The sequence below is a fragment of the Jaminaea rosea genome, assembly GCF_003144245.1.
Source record: "Jaminaea rosea strain MCA 5214 unplaced genomic scaffold BDZ90scaffold_1, whole genome shotgun sequence".
Lineage (NCBI taxonomy): Eukaryota > Fungi > Basidiomycota > Exobasidiomycetes > Microstromatales > Jaminaea > Jaminaea rosea.
In genome coordinates this window covers 230,246-248,988 of record NW_020289975.1, presented here as the reverse complement: position 1 = coordinate 248,988, position 18,743 = coordinate 230,246, and the positions used below count along the sequence as shown (strand labels likewise).

Genomic DNA, 18,743 nt, shown 5'->3' with positions numbered 1-18,743 from the left:
TGGCGATGCATCGATGTCGGATGCATCGGGCTCAGCATCGCCCACTCCTCCACCTCGCAAAAAGGCAGCTAAGACGGGCCAGCCACCAGCCAAGAAGTCTCGCCCGAGCCTTCCCTCAGCCTCGTCGTCGTCTTCACGTCCGCCTCTCGTTCCTGCGAGGAGCTCGTCCTCCTCTGCAACTCCGGGTGGCTCTACGCCTATTCCCGGGCAGGCAGGGGGCGCCAAAGAGCCCGGCTTTCCCTTCCTTGTCGATCGAAGAGACAGTGACGGCAACCGCCCAGGCGACGCCGACTTCGATCCTCGCACTCTACGCATCCCATCCGCATGGTGGGGCAAATTCACCAACTTCGAGAAGCAGTATTTTGAGATCAAGTGAGTACTCGGACGAGGGGATACAGCATTGCAGATGCGGTTAGCTGACTAAATGCATCAACATCGCTCTCCTACGCGCAGGCAAAACAACATGGACACGATCCTCATGTTTCAAAAGGGCAAATTCTACGAGATGTTTCTGGAGGACGCCTACACGGTCCATCGTGAGCTCGACCTCAAGCTCACTGATCGAGGTAGGATGCCCATGGTCGGCGTGCCTGAAGCTTCCTTTGATCTCTTCGCTACCAAGCTCCTCGCTCTAGGCTACAAGGTCGGCCGCGTCGACCAGATGGAGACTGCCGTTGCAAAGGGGATGCGAGACAAGAGCAGCGGCGACATCGTCCGACGAGAGCTACGCCACGTCATGACTTCGGCGACGCAAATCGACGGCTTGGAAGACGACCTCGCCACCTACTGCATTGCCATTGTGGAGGAGATCGGTGAGGATGAAGAAGGCCGCGAGATTGTCTCCTTTGGCATCTGCTCGCTGGACGCTGCTACGAGTGACTTTGGCCTCTCGCACTGGGTCGACGATCAGCAGCGTAGCCAGCTGGAGACCCTTCTGCTCTCTCTGCGCGTCAAGGAGGTCATTCACAAAAAAGGTCAGCTCAGCAAGGACACACTTCGCCTACTCCGCAATTGCACTAGCGCCGATTGCCGCATCACGATGCTGCGCGAGGGCAAGGAGTGGCTGTCCCGTGAAGAGACTGAGGACGAGCTTGTCAACCTCTTTGGCGGCGACGAGGCCCAGATTCCGGAGGCCATCGTCGCCATGCAAGACAAAGAGATAGTCATGTCGTCTATGGCGGGCATGTTTGCCTACCTCAACCAACTATCGCTCCTCAAAGACCTCACATCATCAAAGAACTTCAGCCTGCTCGAGCACCGCAGGACGGCCAGCGGGCGACCTATGCACCTCGACGCCAATACCCTCAGCCACCTCTGCGTCCTACAGAATGAAGATGGCTCCGACGCCGGTACTCTTCATCGCCTCCTCAACCGCTGCGTCACTCCCGCCGGCAAGCGCCTCTTCAAGCACTGGCTCACACATCCACTCTGCGACGTCGACGCTATCAAGGCTAGACAAGACGCCGTCGACGATCTCCTAGGCAATGCCGAGTTTGAAGACTGCTTTGCTACGCTGAAGAAGTTGCCCGACTTTGAGCGATTGCTACCCAAGGTCTACTCAGGGAAGATCAAGCCTGGCGACTTCACGCGTCTGCTCACGGCCTTCAAGAAACTCATGCCCATCGTCAATGACCTGAAGCACGCCAGCGCTGATTTCAAGTCTGCCTTGGTCCGCGAGCTGCTCAATTCGGTGCCGGATGTTGCCTCCCTTGCCAGCGAGCTCGATGATTCCTTTATCGCCAACGAAGACGGCTCCTTCCAACCTCGTGAGGATGTTGACGAGGCCTATGATACCGCGCAGGCGCACATCGATGAAGTCGAAGGAGACTTGGAGAGCGAGCTTCGAAGCTACCGCAAGCTGCTCAAGCTCGGCGCAGAAAAGAAGGGCGGCTGCAACTGGAAGCATCGAGGAACTAACGAGATCTACCAAATCGAGGTGCCGGTCAAGACCAAGGTGCCCAATGATTGGCAGGTCATGTCAAGCACGACGGCGACGACGGGCTACTATTCTCCGACGGTGCGAGCTCTTGTCCTCAAGCTGAAGGAGGCGCGCGAGACTCGCCTTGCTGCACTCAAGGAGTTCCACGCCGGCTTATTTGACCGCTTCAATGAGAACGCATCCTCCTATCTCGCCGCCGTTCGAGCCTTGGCCGAAATCGACTGTCTGCAAAGCTTGGGCCTGGCTTCCTACGCCATGGGGGAGCCGACCTGCCGACCGGAACTTGTCGAATGCGACACGGCCCTGGTGGACTTTGAAGAGCTACGCCACCCCTGCATCGCCGGTTCCACCGACTTCATCGCCAACGACATCAAAATGGGCGGCGACAGCGCTGAGGTCATCCTCCTCACCGGTGGCAACATGGCTGGTAAGAGCACGACGGCTCGCACGACGGCTACAGGCGTCATCCTTGCTCAGCTGGGCTGCCGCGTCCCGGCCAAGTCTGCCCGCATCTCACCAGCAGATCGCGTCTGCACACGAATGGGCGCCAACGACCAGATCTTCAAGAATAGCTCCACCTTCATGGTCGAAATGCTCGAAGCAAGTCGCATCGTCAAGGACTGCACGCCTCGCTCTCTCGTCATCATGGACGAGCTCGGCCGCGGCACCAGTACATTCGACGGTCACGCCATTGCGCACGCTGTGCTCCACCACCTGATTGCGCGCACGCGTTGTCTCTGCTTCTTCCTCACCCACTACCTCCAGCTTGCATACGATTTCCAGGGGTATCCGCGCTGCGCCAACAAGCACATGGCCGTCGTCGTCGACGATGAGAATCGCCAAGTAGTCTTCACCTATCGGCTCGTTGACGGGGTCGCAGAGTCATCCTACGGAACGCAGGTGGCCCATCTCGCCGGCGTGCCGGAGAGCATCTGCGACCGGGCCAACGACATCTCGCGCGAATTTGCAGAGGACACCAAGAAGCATCAACAGCAGAGGACCACCTCCGCACTTCCTATGGCCACACTCAGTGACTTTGCCTACCTCTTTGGGCTCGGGCAATCGAAGGGAGAGAGCCGCGCAGCCGTGGAGACGATGGACGTTGAGCCCCGACAGGTCGCATCGCGCCTCGAAGTCATCAGGGCGCAGATTCAGAGGGTGGCACAAAAATGCGAGGGCGAAGACGGCGGGGACATCATTATGGAGGACGCGGCTGCGGCTGCGGGTCCTTCGTCTTCTCCCACTTGTACGTAGACGCCGCGACGGTCACATTCCACACAATTCAATGAAACATCAGCTGATCCCTCGTTCTGCCTCGCCTGCGCACCTCTACAGACGCCAGCCCTCTGCCTTCCCGAATCGCAAGCTCACCAGCCACGTACGGTCGACGCAGGGTGGGGCCAATGTCAACGCCCGTGTCTGTTCGAGGCGCTATGTCCTCTTCGGCCAAGAGGAGCCACCTCGCGGACGGAGAAGATGAGGATGGGAGCGACGAAGAGAACGACGGCCCGCCATCCTCGCCTGTACCGCTCAAGCGCTCAAGGAGCAGTCCTACGCCCGCCACTGCAAGCAGGCGTCCCACTTCGATCGGCGGGAGCATCAAGCGCACCAAAAAGCAAAAGCCTGCTCAGACCACGCAGCCCCGCGCTGAACAGCTCATTCTCGACCTAGGCCAGAAGATACAAGTGACGTGCAAAGACTGCTCCATGTCCTACGACCGGTCTAGCCCGGAGGACAGTGCGCTGCATGTCCGCCATCATGATCGGGTGCTGAAGGGCGTCGAGTGGCCTATGGCAACGAGTGCGGCACTCAGCAAAGCAGGGAGTGTTGTCGGCACGATTGGTCTGGGCAGAGAGAAGGTGGTAAAGGCGCTAGGGAGAGGCATTGTGGATGGGGCGATGAAAGGACAAGGTGGAGCAGGAGTCAGCGGTGCGGCCGGAGGAGGGGCTTCGCCGAGCGTAGGCTTCGACCTGGACACCGTCTTCTCTTCGACGTCGGTCGCAAAGACAGCCGTTGGTGGCGACAAGATCCCCGTACAACTCGTGCGGTATAACCTGCCCGACAGCCTTGGGACATCTTTGTCTGCCGCCTCATCCACCGGACGCTCTGGAAGCGGCAATGGTAATGGCGAGGCTTTCCTGCACCGCAAGCTGTGCGAAGTCCTCGAGACAATCGATACGGCTCTGGGCGCTGCTTCCCTCTTCCCTAGGCCTCAACACCACGACGATCAGGGAAACGACACGGCTTCGCCCGCCCTCAAGCTCTTCTTGGCCGTATGCGCCGGTCGCGTCCTCGGAGGTGCCGTTGTTGCGACGCGTATCGAGGAGGGCAAGGCGAGGGACGTGATAGAGGATGACGACGCCGAAGTAGCTGAACCCTCGGTGCCTGGTGGCAGCGACGGCCTGCGCCTCTCCTCTTCACGCCTCTCGGCTTCGCAAACCCCACCATTGGGCGTGCACCGTATCTACGTACTCCCCTCGCTGCGACGCTGCGGTTTAGCTCACCGTCTTCTCGACACCGTCGTCGAGCATTCACTGTACGGCGTGGGGGCGAAGCAGCTAAGGGAAGACCTCAGGTCGCGTGCGAACGATGAGGGATCAAATGGGGAGAAGGGGGTACCGCTTCTGGCCTTCAGTCAGCCGACGGAGTCTGGTGCCAGATTGGCCAGGGCGTGGTTGGAGGCACAGAGGGGCCAGGCAGGGGAGAACAGGTTGGTCGTCTTCGAGGAATGAGACGCGAGACGGCGCAGGCTAGGACGGAGCTCAGTAATTGCTTCGTCTCTCACACACATTTGCTTGCAATCACTCTATACCATCATCTGCATTCGAAGCCCACTCGTTCATGACCTCGGGATGTGACGTGCATGATAGCATTGACATTGAGGCGCAACTCGTGCTCAGTGTACCCCCTCCTCCTCACCTGGCACGCTCTCGATCTCATCAATCTCCAGCAGTGCCCTCTTGATGATCTCCGTGCCCCTCTGCATGTCCTCGTCAGTGATGACTAGCGGCGGGGTCAGCCTGACCACGTTGTCGTGCGTAGGCTTGCAGAGGACCCCTCTCTCCTTGAGCAGCAAGCAGAGCTGCCATGCCGACCTCTTCTTCTTGCTCTGCGCCGAGTCCAACACAATGGCGTTCATCAGCCCACGCCCTCGAACCTCGACGAGGTGGGGAGCCTGACCACTCTTCATGAAGCTCGTCATCTCCTCGCGGAACTGGGCGCCGAGTCTGTCAGCCCGTTCGCACAGCTTCTCCTCCTTGAGCACCTCGAGCGCGGCCAGCGCAACGGTGCATCCGAGCGGATTCGCGCCAAAGGTCGAGCCATGCGTTCCCGGCTCCATGCTGAGCATGACTTCCTTGTCACCCAGCACAGCAGACACCGGCATGATACCCCCCGAAAGAGCCTTGCCCAGCGTGATCATGTCAGGACGGATTCCCTCATGCTCAACGGCCAACATTCTGCCCGTTCGCCCGAGACCAGTTTGAATCTCGTCGCAGATGAGCAGGACTTTGTGCTTAGTGCAGAGCTCCCTGACCTTCTGCAAATAGCCGGTCGGCGGGACCATAATTCCCGCTTCGCCCTGGATGGGCTCGACAAGGAACGCTGCTACTCGGTCGCCGTGCTTCTCTAGCACGGCTTCGAGGTCTTCGGCGTGGCCGTGCCTGATGCGCATTGAGTCGACGCCGGGGGAGAGGTTGGGGACAAAGGGTCCGTAGCCTACGCGTGAGTCAGGGTCGGTGGACATCGATATGATGGCGATACTTCGCCCGTGGAAGTTGCCTTCTGCGGACAGGACGATTGCTTGATTTTCGGGGATGCCCTTGTGCTTGTAGCCCCACTTGCGGGCGAGCTTGATGGCCGTTTCCTGGCGGCGAAAGTGGACGTGACCACATGTCAGCCTCACGCTATCCTCTCTACTTGGCTCACGACGCGCTGCTCACGACGGCCTCCACGCCCGTGTTCATCGGCAGCACCATATCGTACCCCATCATCTCCGTAATCTTCTTGGCAAAAGGCCCAAAGGTGCTCGAGTAGAAGGCTCTTGAGGACAAGGTCAATCTCTGTGCCTGCGCCATGAGAGCGCCGACGATCTTCGGGTGGCAGTGCCCTTGGTTGACGGCGCTGTATGCTGAGAGGAAGTCGAGGTACTGCTTGCCCTCTGGGTCCCAGACGTGAGCACCGGAGGCACGATCGAAGACGCAGGGGAGGGGGTGGTAGCTGGGCGAGCGAGGAAATAGGGAGGTTAGCATTACATTCAAAGCAGGATGCATATAATGGTGTCCTGTCTACACTTACTTGTGGGCAGCATGCTCATGCTCAAGATGGATGATTTCCTTGCTCGAGAGGCCAGCACCCAGAGGCTGCGCCGTTGAAGCGGCCAGCGTGGTCTGCGCGATGCCCTTGACGGCAGTGGCAGTGGCGCTCAGCTTGGGTACGGCTGCGCCGTCAGTGGATGTCGCGATGGGTGCCATTATGGTGTGCGTGTGCGATTAGGTAGTGGATCGAAAGCGGTATCGCCTGTACTGAATGGAGGAGCTGTTGAGGTAGCAGTGTTTGGTAGCGGTGGTAATCGTCGAGGTTGCGAGCATTCGCGGGCACAAGGCTATCGTTGAGATGAATGTGAGGAGGAGGAGGAGATCAAGGTGAGCGAGTGGAATTTGGCCGCCACTATATAGCAACAGAGGAGGAGATGGATTGGAAACAAGATGAGCGAGGAGGCGGCATGTTCTCTCTCCCTCCCTCGTAGTGAGCGCGAGGAGCACGCACGCACACGGCCCAGGCACAGCGCCTCCTTCCGCGCGTGCATAATCGACGATCTCAACTTGGCGGAGGTGCGCGGAGGTGTGGGGGGCTCGGGAGGCTATCACGTCGCAAAGTCGCCGTTGCACCTCCTCGAAGCGTCGTCACGGCAGACCACTCGTGACCAGGACGCGAGAAGATGATGACAGACGATAGAGCTGGACCGAGGCTCGAGTGGAGTGGTTCTTCCCCAACATGATCAACAGATCCGGCCAGGGTCCACATTCGAGATGAGCCGCTTCGAAATAGCTCACCGTTTTTCCCTCGTGGCAGCCAGCTCCTCCTCCTCCCACCATCACGACACTTGACTCTCGACCCTTTTTCTCGCGCGGCATTACGCATCGCCCTTCCATCCAGACTCAACCTCGCCTCACAACTTGCTCCTCTCCAAAGCATCCCAGCCATCGTGCTTCACCTCTTTCCCCACGCGCACGCTCACACGCTCACACGCTCCCGCGTGGGCGACAGCCACAGCCTGGCTGCACGGCGTAGGCGCCGAGTCCGGGGTAAAAAGTGCGGCGCCTGCTTGTGCAGCGCAGCGTTGCCGCTTCCAAGGTCACGACGCCGTTACGCTGCCGGCCCCCGGTCGACGTCCGTCCGGTCCGCCTGCTCAGTGCAATTGCAATCCAACACACATCATAAGGGAAGAGTCACAAAGAAGGGCCGATAAAGCCTCGACTGCCTTTGCCATCTTCCTTGCTTCCTGACTCTCCTTCCCTCACGAACGTCCCCTTTGCTCTCTCCCCATCTATCCATCTCCTCCTCCTCCTCCGTCCTTCAGCCTTATCGTCGCGCGAAGAAGATGTGGGCCGTAGCTGCTGCCACCCGCTCACAAGGGGTTGCACGAGCCTCGCTGCGAGCCACCGTATCGGCCAGAGGCCTGCACTACAGTAGCCGCTCAGCATCAGCAGCCGCTCGCAGCATCACCGCCAGCCCTCGCTCGACGCTCCCTCTCATCCCTTCACCTGGCCGCCTCCACTCGGCCCGCCTCTTCTCCTCCACCACCCACCTCGCCGCCAAGCAGCCCTACAACCTCGCCGACGTGGGAGAAGGCATCACCGAGTGTGAGGTTGTCAAATGGCACGTCTCCTCCGGCGACACAGTCGAGGAGTTCGACCCTCTGTGTGAGGTACAGAGCGACAAAGCCAGCGTGGAGATCACCTCTCGCTTCTCCGGCGTCGTGTCTGACTTGGCGTGTGAGGTGGGCGGAATTGTCAAGGTTGGCAGCCCGCTGTGCAACATTGACGTGCTGGATGAGGATGGCGCATCGGAGGCGGCAGCTCAGCAAGGCATCGAGGCAGCTTCGTCTGCTCCGGCGCAGGTAAGCCAACCTGCCAAGTCGCCTGCCATGAACACTCCGGCTTCGAGTGGCTTCGAGGAGGCGGCACACTTTGATGCTTCGGCTCCCGGTATCAAGGGCTTGAGCCCGCAAGTGGGTATCGAGCGCCACCCCAACGCCGAGGCTATCCAGACTCTGGCCACCCCGGCGGTACGAAGGCTCTGCCACGAGCACAGCCTCAACGTGGCTTCCATCTCGGGTACCGGCAAGGATGGCCGCGTCACCAAGGAGGACGTCCTCCGACATGTAGGCGCCATCCCTGCCGCTTCAGGAGCAAGCAGAGCCGCGTCCGTGGGCAACGACATGCACTCAATCCAGGGCGGCAATGCCATGCGAGGAACAGACGTGCCCGGCGAGGCTGGCCTGACTGTGGACAACGCCCCCGCCCGTGCACGCGCTGCGGCCTCGTCTCCTATGGGACCCGTGCAGACAGGCGAGCCCCAGCCCCTCACGGGTATCCGCAAGGCCATGTTCAAGGCCCTATCCCACTCGGCTGCGGTTCCCATCTTCACCTTCACCGAGGAGATCGACGTCACCGAGCTCGAGGCTCTCCGCAAGCAGGTCAATGCCGATCTGGCGATGCGAGCAAAGCGCAACCCGGCCAGCATGGAGGGACAGCCATCAAAGGTCACCCTCCTGTCATTCTTGGTCAAGGCGCTCAGTACCGCCATGCACGACAATCCTCTCTTCCTCACCCGCCTGCAAGTACCACCCGCACCAGCAGGTTCCTCCTCTACTCCCGCCGAAGAGTTCAACCGAGCAGCCTCTGCTGCCCGCTTGATCCCGCGAGCCGCTCACGACATCTCTATCGCCCTCTCGACCCCGAATGGACTCCTCACTCCGACCATTCGATCGGTCGAGGGATCAACGGTGTTGGATTTGGCGTCGCGCATCTCCTTCCTGCAGAAGAAGGCAACCTCTACCGGTTTGGGCGCAGCAGAGACCGGCGATGGGGGAACGATCACCCTCTCCAACATTGGCTCAATTGGTGGCGGACTCGGCGGGACGACACCCGTGCTCCCGCCTACTGGCCAGTTGGCTATCGGTGCTCTGGGCAGGATTGTCGACGCGCCGAGATACTCTGACACTGTTCCTGGCGGCTCCAAGGAGGGTGTGGCGACGCTGGTCCGCCGCAAGATTCTGCCTGTGACGTTCGCGGGAGACCACAGGGTGCTGCAGGGTACAGAGCTGGCCAATTTGGTGATGAGGTGGAAGGACCTCTGTGAGAGGCCGGGCGTGTGGATGACGATGATGCAGTGAGCGGCGGCCGCGATGTGAGATAGTCAAAGGGGTATTTGCAATTCAAAATTCTCAGCATAGCAAGCATACTCTAGATGCTCACACGTCGCATCAGGTCATCCTTGCAGCATGCTCACATCCGCGCTCTTGACCGTGCCATCCAGCACCATCTCACTTACGCACTTGCCAGTGCCCAATCCCATTGTGATCCCCCAGCAGCTTGCACCTCCTCCACCGACCCAGACACCGCTCTTCTTGTCGCCTGCGACGATGAAGTCACTGCGCTCGGCGATGGGCAAGTAGCAGGCCTGCTCTTTCTCCACTGTGGCTCCTGCCTTCGGGCCAGAGGTGGTGTCGAGTACATGTGGCGAGAGGTGCGCCGCCTGCTCGAGCAGATCCGCCGTCTTACGGCTGTCATGCTTCACTTCGCTCGCAAGGCGAGGCAGTGGGACATCATCGCTTCCCCCGCAGACATACACCGTCCCGTCTGCCCGTGCGTAGACCTCTGGAGCTGCCGCCTTTTGTCTACCACCTTTGGTACTCTGGAAGCTCATGTCCGTGAACAGGCAGTGGTTTGACGTAGGCGCCGAACCGCGAATGACGACGCTGTGTGCCCTCGATCCGTCTATGTGAGATGCCGAGGACAGGAAGCGATGCGAATTGATGAAGGGTCGAGGGAAGAGGGAAGGGACCAACTGACCCATCCAGGGACCGGCTGAGAGGATCAGATCGGTGCAGGGGAGCGTGGCGTCCGAGCCTGAAGAGGTGGACTCGACGTCGAGAGACTCGATTCGGCCATCCTTGATCGTTGCCTTCTCGGCGTAGTTGTTCAACAAGAGGTCGAAGGTACGACCCCTTTCCTTCAGCTTCTTCTCAGCCTCCTCCGCGAGGTGGTTTACTAGAGGCAGCGGTGTCACCTGCGCCGTCGTACCTCCTCCGCCCATATTGCTTGCCTTGGTGACATGCTCAGCTTTTACCCATTGCAAACTACTTGGCAGCTTATTCGAAGCTTTGCTTTTGCTGTCATCGAATCGTACGCTCATCGTATCAACCTCTCTCCACCCCCACTTCTCCCCGCCGCCATCCTTCTCCGCCAGTTCCCTGTGCAGACGGTAGGACAAGTCGGCAATGGAAGCTGTGGCTGCTCCATGCCAATCTTGCGCGAGGAAGCCGCCTGACCTGCCGGAGGCTGCTGGAGCGAGGGAGGAAGCCGCCTCGACTAGGCTGATGTGCGTCTGAGGCGCGAGAGAGGGAGAGTGGGCGAGGTGGTACAAGGTGGAGGTGCCCATGATACCGCCGCCGACGATGACGATACGACGTTGCGATGTGTCTGTGGCCATGATGCGGGTGGTGAAGTGTCGTCGCAGTGGGATGATCGAGGCCAGGATAAAGATTGATAAGGCGAAATGTCAGGTTCCAGGAATTGAGAAGAAATGTAGTCGCCGACGCCACCCAGCCCTCGAATTCAATTCGTAGGGCCCGTGCTCCAACCACGTGGCTCTCCACTACTGGACGGAAAGAGGGCGGAGTTGCGAGTCTGGAGATGGCCTAAGCGGGTCCTCGTTTGGCCTTTCATCGACCTTCGCTTCGTCGTGGTGTTTAGCAAATGCCTTTCTTGATCAACGACGACCACTCCAGCTAGCATCAATCATTCCAAGACCCCCGCTTTAGAAGCAGCTTCGTCAAGATGATCTCCTCAAAGGACACTACGACGGGCAAGAAGGGAGTCATCATCGATGATGTTTCCCTCTACTTGCTCGTCGGCGTCGTAGCCTTGCTCATCATAGGGACCATCATCGATAGGTGGTACCAGCCTACCGTCCACCCACTCATCCTTGCCAGACAGGCAGACACCTCAGCCACGAGACAGAAGGGAGAGTCTCCTGTATACCGGAATGCCAACTCGCCTCACGGCTTCGACCTGCCCGTTCGCCCAAAGAAGGGAGCAGAGGATGTCAAGGGACTACTCGCCCTCGGCGCCAAGGGCGACGAAGCCAACAAGCCACGACAGCTGTACGACGAGTTTAAGTTGAGCAACTCCACCTTTTTGGAGCAAGCCTGCAAGTTTGCCGCTGGACTTCTTGACATGGCTGGTTCCAATGCTGGCAACATCGCCCTGGCTGTATGCGTCGAGACGGATTCGATTCACTCACTTCAGGCCACTGTGGCTGGTGCGCTATCTAGTGATACTTCAAGCGGGAAGGCACCCTTCAGCACCCTCGTCGCGCCTCCCTCGCACCTGCGCACGGAGCAGCCCCCCTCTCTCCCCTCCGGAGTCGATCGCCTCGCTGCCGTCTTCACTACCTCGGACCAATTGGAGGCAGTGGCCCAGCTGACTGGCATCGACTCGCAAACTATTTTCATCCTTGCGACCCAAAGCGACGTATCTGAGGCGCAGCGCTCCTCGTCTTCGCTCAAGTCGCGTCTTGTCTCCTTCGCCCAGCTCGTGGACAGAGGTCGCACCCCTGCGCCTGCCTCTTCTCAAAGCCCTACAGCAGAGTCGGCCAAAGCCATTCTTGCGCATTACTGGCTTTCCTCTTCTTGGGTGCCCGTGACCAACTACTCTCTCACCTCCGGCGTGACCGCCTACCTCTCCCTCTACCCAACAAGCGACGAGATCCCCACCCCTTCGGACCTCATACTCGTGGAGCAACATGGAACCCACTCCAACAGTACGTCACACCTCTCCGCTTCTCAGACGCCTTCGGGGCTCTGCCTCGCCCTTGTGGCCCTCTACACCGGCGCAGGGCTCGCAGTCGGAGCCTTAACCACTTCGCTGAGCGACGCAAATCCTTCTACTTCCCCATTGCTGCACAAGATGAGGCCAACGATCATTTACGCCTCTCCACGTGGAGCTTCCAGCCTCCAACTCGCCCTCCTTGCCGTAACGCGACGCTCGCCGCTCAGTTGGCTTTGTCTGACCGCCAAGACTCGCATCCTACGCAGCGGAGCAGCCATGGTCAAGGACAGTGTCTGGGATAGGCTCCTCTTCAAGCGTGTCCGCCATGAGCTCAGCCTCGAGGCGGTGCGCAACATCACCATCGCAGGTGACGGCTGGACCGTCCCGCAGACGATGATGGACACGCTGCGTGCCCAGATGGCCTGCGCAGTGGGGAATGCATGGCTTCCACGCTCACCCCTCCTCGCTGCAGGCGAGGGTGAGGATGCGGAGCAGAGGGAAAGACTCGCCAAGGGCGGGGCCAACGCTACTCCCCGCCCACCATCTCGGGGAAGCGACGCCGTATGGACTACGGCCCCTCTCAGCCAATCGCACATCTACGACCTCCAGCATTTCCGCAGCAACAATGCGGGCGGTAAATCTGAAGTTCCACAGCACGTCGGCCCTCCATCTGTCTCTTGCGAGCTCAAGATCGTAGTTGGCAGCGAGGACGACTCGAGTGATGCTGGAGGGCAGCACATGCGCCTCGACTCTGGCGCAGCCAAGGAGAATCGCTCTGATGCGCTTCAGAGCAAACCTCAAGCGCCCAGAGATGAGGTACGAGCGCGCAAGGGAGGATGGCAGCGTTTTCTGAGCGACGACGATATGGCTGGCGTGGTCCAGATCCGGGGTCCGTGCTTGACCGGCTCCTCTCTGCTCTCCAGCGGCGAAGAAGGTCGATGGTACCATACCTCCACCTGCCAGGCGGGAAGCTTCAGGTCCAACGGCACGCTTTTGCTCCTCCCGCCCGATATCAGGAGCGAGAAGCGTAAGATGGTCCCACTTGTTGGGCAGCTCAGCGCTAGTAGGCCGAGGAAGGGGAGGGGCGGTGGATTGAACAGTGATAGTGAGAGTGATGGCGATGATAATGAGGGGGATGAAGATGAGGAGGCGAAGAAGATGAAGTAGGCTTCGAGCACGAGGAAAGACAGGGAAAGAAGAGCAGCATGTGTGGTGACTCGTCGACATAGCATTCAATTCATCGGATAGCCTCTCTTTCCTGCTTTAGCGCTCGACTCGGTCCTCACGCTGGCCACTCAAGCAAAGAATGTCAAAATTGGTAAAGAGTGACTGAGTCGACTAGACGTGGGCGTAGGCGCGGGCTAGAGAGCGGGACCATGGCCAAAAAAAAAGGGGGGGCTTTACAAAGAGAGATGGAGCGGCAAGATTGTTGTATGCAGGTCTGCGCGTCGCATGTGATGAAGTAGAAGGAAAAGAGTCAAGAGGAGATCGTCGCCGTGTGCGTTGAACAGGTGTCGAGGGGTCTAAGAAGTGGGGAGTTGAAGTCGAAGTGAGGATCATTAAGGTGAGCAAAAGGGGGAAGCGCATCGGAGAAACATAAGGCTGGCGTGGCGTGTGTCGTGGCGCGAGGTTGTTAAGGCTGAAGGAGGTTGTGATGGGTATAAAAGACGTGGCGGGAGGAGAGAAGGGTGTTTGAAGGTGTCGAGAGGAGAAGAGGTGAGTTGGTTGGTGGTGGCAGCGGTTCCGTGGTCGCTACGTTTTGCAGCAGTGGAGAACAAGCGGAAGTCGGCAGCGGCAGCGGCAGAGCTCACCTGCCCGCCTGTTCAAAGAAGGTCGTGAATCGCCTCTTGATCTTCGAGCTCGAGCTCTTGCTCACCGGAATCCCGACGCCATCCCCGCTCGAGCTACCGCCTTTCGAGTGATGATCAGTTGCGACACGCTCCTCGGACGAACTGGGTCGACTGCCATTGCTCCCGTTCTTGGCCGGAGAGGAGATCTTGCCCATGGAGGTGCTGGGTACGGTGAGCATCGTAGACGAGGGAGTGACTTCTGCCGGCGATTGGTGCTGAGCAAGAGGGCCAGCAGGGCTGCGAGAGTCGGAGGAGACGACGCTGGTAGCAGATGCTGCACCAGCCCCGCTCTTGGTACCATTGAGCGCTGCAGCAGCCGCGCTCCTCTGCTTTTGTCTCGTCGTCAAGCGACTGAATCGCCGCGAGTCCGTGCCATTGGCCGCGGCTGTAGGGCTCCCTGTCGTGCCGCCAAGCGTGGCTCCGCTACCAGACGGCGTCAGCCTCGTCGAGTCCTGTCGTCTGAGCAAGCGGTACGTGTCTACCACTCCGCGCGCAAAGAGATTTTGCCCCTTCCCACCATTCGCTTCAGAGGGCAGAGCGCCATGCTTGCCGTCCAAGCTGGCCCCGAGGTCGAGAAGATCCCACTCCTCATCGCCAGCGTCGTCTCCCGATTCTGAGCTGCTGCTATCAGCGTCATTCGCAGCATCCTCCCCGTCCATCTCGGCGATGGTGCCGGCAGGGTGCGAGATGGGTGTGGCGGTAGTCTTGAGCCCACCGACACTGCTCCCAGATGTGGAGCCGACACCGCCGACCGAGCCGCTGCGCATGGACGCCTCCTCTTCGTCGGCTTCACGCTCCAAGGCTGCAAGGGCCAGGACGGCATTGCGCGCTGCAGACTCGTCGTCATCGCTGTCACTGTCTGCAGGCTGTTGAACGATAGCAGTGCCGGTGACTGGTGGCGATGACACGGGGACTACATTCTTGGAGGTGGTCCTGACTGGTGCAGCAGGTGGAGTGGGCGTGGCAGGGGAGGGGACAGCGGCAGCTTTGGCCTGAGCCGCAGCCTGCGCTTGAGCCTGGGCCAGCTGCTGCTGTTGCTGCTGCTGCTGAGCGCGAAGCTGCTGCTGCTTGAGGTAAGACGCGGCCGGCGTAGGCGCGAGAGCGTTGAGGAGAGAAGGCATGCTTGACGACGAGGCCTGCGACGATGATGTGGCAGGTGGAGCCGAAGGACGTGGCGTGATTGGGCTAGGAGCCACAGGCGCAGCAGCAGTGGGGCCATGTGCGCTTGGCTCTGACGGCGTTGCTGCTGCTACGGCAACGGGCGCCATGGCGGCTGCCGCGCCTGACACACCTGACTCATCCGCTGCCGCCGTCGACTCGTTTGCCCCGCCACTGGTGGCGGCGTCCAGACTCTCCGAGTAGGCCGTCGAGTGAATAGAGCCCGAGTCTTTACGCCCGCGGAATGAGTAGCCGTCGAAGAGGCTCTTCCCATCTGCAGCGACTGACTTTCCTGCCTTGCTGGCAGGCTCCGAAGCCTTGCTCTTCGCGGGGCTGGCCGTCGTGGTCGCACTCTTTGCTGTGACTGACTTGCTGGCAGATTTGCTTGCTTTGCTGCCCTTGCCTGCGTCCGAGGCGGCAGGAGCGGCGTCGTCCTCATCCTCATCGCCATTCACAACGGGCTGCATGTCCAGGAAAGCCTCGTCGAAGTTCTGAGTGTCCATGGCGTTCGAAGGGTCGATAGGCGGGATGTAGGGCGGGATGTAGCGCTTGTGGAATACGTGAGCCCACTCGATCATCGAGAAGTAGGGATGCTTCTTGATCCTCGGCTCCTTCATCCTCAGCATGGGGTTACGCTGCAGCAGCCCCCTCAGAATACTCTTCGTATCCATATCCAGTACTCGATCGTCCGGGAACACGAGCTCGTCATGCAGCACGCGCACGTACATGTCGGCGTGGGTGTCAGCCCAGAACGGTGTGATGCCGGTCAACATCTCGTAGAGCATCGTGCCGAAGGACCACCAATCGACCTCGTACGAGTAGGCGGAGCCCTGAATCACTTCGGGAGCGAGGTACTCAGCAGTGCCACAGAAGGTCGTAGTAGTGTCGCGCTCGTCGGCTGTCCAGCGGCTGCGAGATCGATTGGCGGGGCTGTTGATTGCACCGCCCTCGCCGGCAGACATGGTGGCCGTGTCGTCTGATGAAGCTGACATCCAGTGAGGGCTTCGTCCGGCTGCCATGGAGCGAGAGAGGTCGCGATTGGAGGCGGAGCGAGCTGGAGAGCTAGGTGCAGTCGAGTCGATTCCGCTCTTGTGCCCTTCGGTGGTATCCCTCGCTGGGAACTCCTTGGACAGACCAAAGTCCGAAAGGACAATGTGCCCGTCAGCGCCAATGAGGACATTTTCTGGCTTGAGGTCGCGGTAGATGACTCCAGCCTTGTGCAGCCCTTCGACGCCTTCGACGATCTCTGCGGCGTAGAAGCGGGCGCGGTCCCTCCCCAGCCGACCCCAGCGGGAGAGCTGCGTCGCCAAGTCGCCTCCAGGATGAAAGTCCATTACGAGGTAGAGATTGGTGCGATCGTGGAAGGACCACCAAAGCTTGACGACAAAGGGGTCCTGAACGTCGCGGGCCATGCGCTTCAGAACGGCCTGCTCCGTGAGGGTATGCTGCAGCTCTTGGTGGGCGAGAACGTGTCGCTTGTGAATCGACTTCATGGCGAAGAGGCCAGAGGTGGGACGATGACGGACGAGGAGCACTTTGCCTGCGCAGCCTTTCCCGAGGACGCGGATCATCTCGAAATCGTCGACCGTCACCTTCTCCGGCTCGCGGTGCTGGCGGCGCTTTTTGCGCTTGACAATGGCGCTGCTGTCCACGCTTGTGTCGGGCGCCTCGTTCGTCGTGGCGGCAGTCGTGGCCGTAGTCGTTGTGGCAGCACCCGTAGTGCCCGCGCTTGGCCCACGCTCTGGATGCAGGCTTGTCATCGACGACTCGCGCTCGCGTTCCACCTCTTCGGGGATGTTGGCGAAGTTGGGGCTGCTGCGGTTTCCCGTCGCTCCATTGGGGCCAGCGGCGCCATTGCCGGACGCGCCTTCTACTGACGTCGACCTAGTCGGCACATCAGGCCGATCGGTGCTGGATCGCGACGAGCCTGGACGCATCAGCTGGCCACTCGAGTGACCCCACGAATGCCTCGAGCCGGATCGTCCACTGAGAGAAGCTGCCTCGCGCTCGTCATCCGTCCTGCCTATGTCCTCGCCAATGTCAGACTGACTTGGGCCGACGCCAACATTGGTGTTCGTCGGAGCCACGACGTGCTTGATGTGCGAAGCCAGATCAGATCGCACGCGGTGGACTCGACGCTCGACTCGCTGGCTCTCGAGATCGTCGGTTCGCACTCGTACGAAGCGCTTCCAGGCCTTGTGCTTGCGTACAGCTGGCAGATTGGACACAGTCGTAAAGTAGCTGGCCAGGGCGTGCGTTGTCTTCTCCTCGTCTGTGCCAGTCTCGATTGCGGCCGGTGAGACAGTACCATCTCGAGATCCAGGCTTGAGCGGCGAGCTGGACTTTGACGTTGACTTGGGCGTCTGCGAGTCTCCAAAGCCGGTGAGTTGACTGAGGCCTGTACGATTTCGATTGCCACCGGGAGAGAGGGTTCGCGAGAGCGTCTTGAGAATCTTGCTGCCGCCAGACGAGGCTGAAGGTGATGACGATAGGGTGGGCAAACGAGGAAAGGAGGCAGTCGCTGTGGAGTTCCCCTCCCGCAGCCTCATGTCCATCTCGACGATGTCGCTTGCGGACCTTTGAAGCGTGAGATTGTGCGTCGGCGTCGTGATGTAGAGGGTGTATGCAGGAGCAGAAGTCGACCCCTTGGCTGCCTTCTTTTTGGTCGCCTTGCGGCTGCTCCTCTGCTGCTGCTGAGTATCTTCCTCTTCCTTGACCTCTGCGACACTGACGCTCCACGGTCCCTCCTGGTGCGCGACTGTCGAGTTGCGAGATCGTCCCCCGGGAGCCAACGAGGCGGCTGCTGCGGGTGTGCGGCCTCCATCGACGGGTCGTCCGAGCAGAGCACCATCATCTAGTCCGAGCTTGTTGATTGTAGGAGCTGCGTCGCCGAAGATGTTTTTGCTCGATGGGCGATTGGAGCCGGCAGTGGCGGTATTGGATGCTAGAGAGCCCTTTGCTGTGCCGCCGCCGCTTCCTCCAAAGGGTCCAAAGTTGCCGGCAATGGTGCTGAACTTCTTGCCGCCAGGAGACGAGGGTGCAGACGAGGTCTGCGTGGCAGATGGCATTGCGTGTGCGCTGAGTCTGGTCGTGAGATCGTTGATGCAATTTGAGTCTTGGGTCAGACCCGTTGTCGTGAGGCTGCTAAGAGCGTCGTTGCGAGGTCGTTGAAGATGTGAGCGAGTTCAGGGGTTCGTGATGGCGAGTGACGTGGGGCGGGCGCACCTGCAGAGCAGGGATGTGTTGGGTATGTTGCTGCTCACGACGCAGCGAGACGACGCTGATGAGATGTCGTGGAGTTGCGGTGTGATGCGAAGCAATGGGTAAGGTTGTGGGGTTGGGAGGACCGATATCGATGGGGTTCAACGACTGATGATGGCGGCTCTCCAATCTCCGCCGCGGAGTCAAGGCGACTGCGACGACCGAGCGACGCCTAGCAGGGAAGGCGTGCGTGCGTAGAGGCGTCGTCCGTCTGCGAAGCCAAGGTCAAGTGACGAGCCAGCTAGGTCTTGATGCTTTGCTCAGTCGATGGCAATCAAGGGGGGGAAAGGGGATTGGTCGTCGAATCGAGTGAAAGAAGGACAAGAGGCGAGCCAAGTGAGCAGCTCTTCGACAAGGCAATCGCATCGCGGCGACGCCCAGAGAGCCGCCCTCAGCTTGTGTGCCTCGGGTGCGCCGGCAAGCAAACAGGCGTCGTGCCCACGGCACACAGCGGCGCCCGCCAACCAACACCTGCGA

At 60.1% G+C, this 18,743-nt stretch overlaps 7 protein-coding genes across 7 annotated transcripts; 3 read left to right on the top strand and 4 right to left on the bottom strand.

Annotated features, from left to right (window-relative positions):
• Window positions 1-13: 13 nt before the first annotated feature.
• BDZ90DRAFT_215458 (hypothetical protein) lies at window positions 14-3,193 on the top strand (the record flags this gene model as incomplete). The annotated part of the gene is made up of 2 exons (XM_025504231.1): window positions 14-372; window positions 454-3,193. The coding sequence occupies 2 exons, from the start codon at window positions 14-16 to the stop codon at window positions 3,191-3,193; spliced, it is 3,099 nt and encodes a 1,032-aa protein (XP_025364589.1).
• A 1,611-nt stretch (window positions 3,194-4,804) lies between these two features.
• BDZ90DRAFT_229017 (ornithine aminotransferase) lies at window positions 4,805-6,614 on the bottom strand. The gene is made up of 3 exons (XM_025504885.1): window positions 6,236-6,614; window positions 5,881-6,157; window positions 4,805-5,804 (listed from the first exon to the last, which is right to left on the bottom strand). Exons 1-3 carry the CDS (start codon window positions 6,409-6,411, stop codon window positions 4,836-4,838), a joined length of 1,422 nt encoding a protein of 473 aa, XP_025364588.1. The 5' UTR covers window positions 6,412-6,614; the 3' UTR covers window positions 4,805-4,835.
• Window positions 6,615-6,675: 61 nt separating this feature from the next.
• On the bottom strand, window positions 6,676-7,343 carry BDZ90DRAFT_1955 (hypothetical protein). Its single transcript, XM_025503912.1, has one exon. It carries the CDS (start codon window positions 7,142-7,144, stop codon window positions 6,758-6,760), a length of 387 nt encoding a protein of 128 aa, XP_025364587.1. The 5' UTR covers window positions 7,145-7,343; the 3' UTR covers window positions 6,676-6,757.
• A 381-nt stretch (window positions 7,344-7,724) lies between these two features.
• BDZ90DRAFT_212643 (CoA-dependent acyltransferase) lies at window positions 7,725-9,311 on the top strand (the record flags this gene model as incomplete). Its single annotated transcript, XM_025504145.1, has 4 exons — window positions 7,725-7,985; window positions 8,025-8,324; window positions 8,436-8,783; window positions 8,829-9,311. Coding segments are annotated over 4 exons (1,392 nt in total), but the record flags the coding sequence as incomplete, so codon positions are not given.
• Window positions 9,312-9,385: 74 nt separating this feature from the next.
• On the bottom strand, window positions 9,386-10,739 carry BDZ90DRAFT_1946 (FAD dependent oxidoreductase). The gene has a single exon (XM_025503903.1). It carries the CDS (start codon window positions 10,655-10,657, stop codon window positions 9,434-9,436), a length of 1,224 nt encoding a protein of 407 aa, XP_025364585.1. The 5' UTR covers window positions 10,658-10,739; the 3' UTR covers window positions 9,386-9,433.
• A 147-nt stretch (window positions 10,740-10,886) lies between these two features.
• Window positions 10,887-13,484, top strand: BDZ90DRAFT_1928 (hypothetical protein). The gene has a single exon (XM_025503885.1). The coding sequence runs from the start codon at window positions 11,005-11,007 to the stop codon at window positions 13,162-13,164; it is 2,160 nt and encodes a 719-aa protein (XP_025364584.1). The 5' UTR covers window positions 10,887-11,004; the 3' UTR covers window positions 13,165-13,484.
• Window positions 13,485-15,475: 1,991 nt separating this feature from the next.
• BDZ90DRAFT_216167 (kinase-like protein) lies at window positions 15,476-16,765 on the bottom strand (the record flags this gene model as incomplete). Its single annotated transcript, XM_025504258.1, has 2 exons — window positions 15,476-15,914; window positions 16,128-16,765. Coding segments are annotated over 2 exons (1,077 nt in total), but the record flags the coding sequence as incomplete, so codon positions are not given.
• Window positions 16,766-18,743: the final 1,978 nt, after the last annotated feature.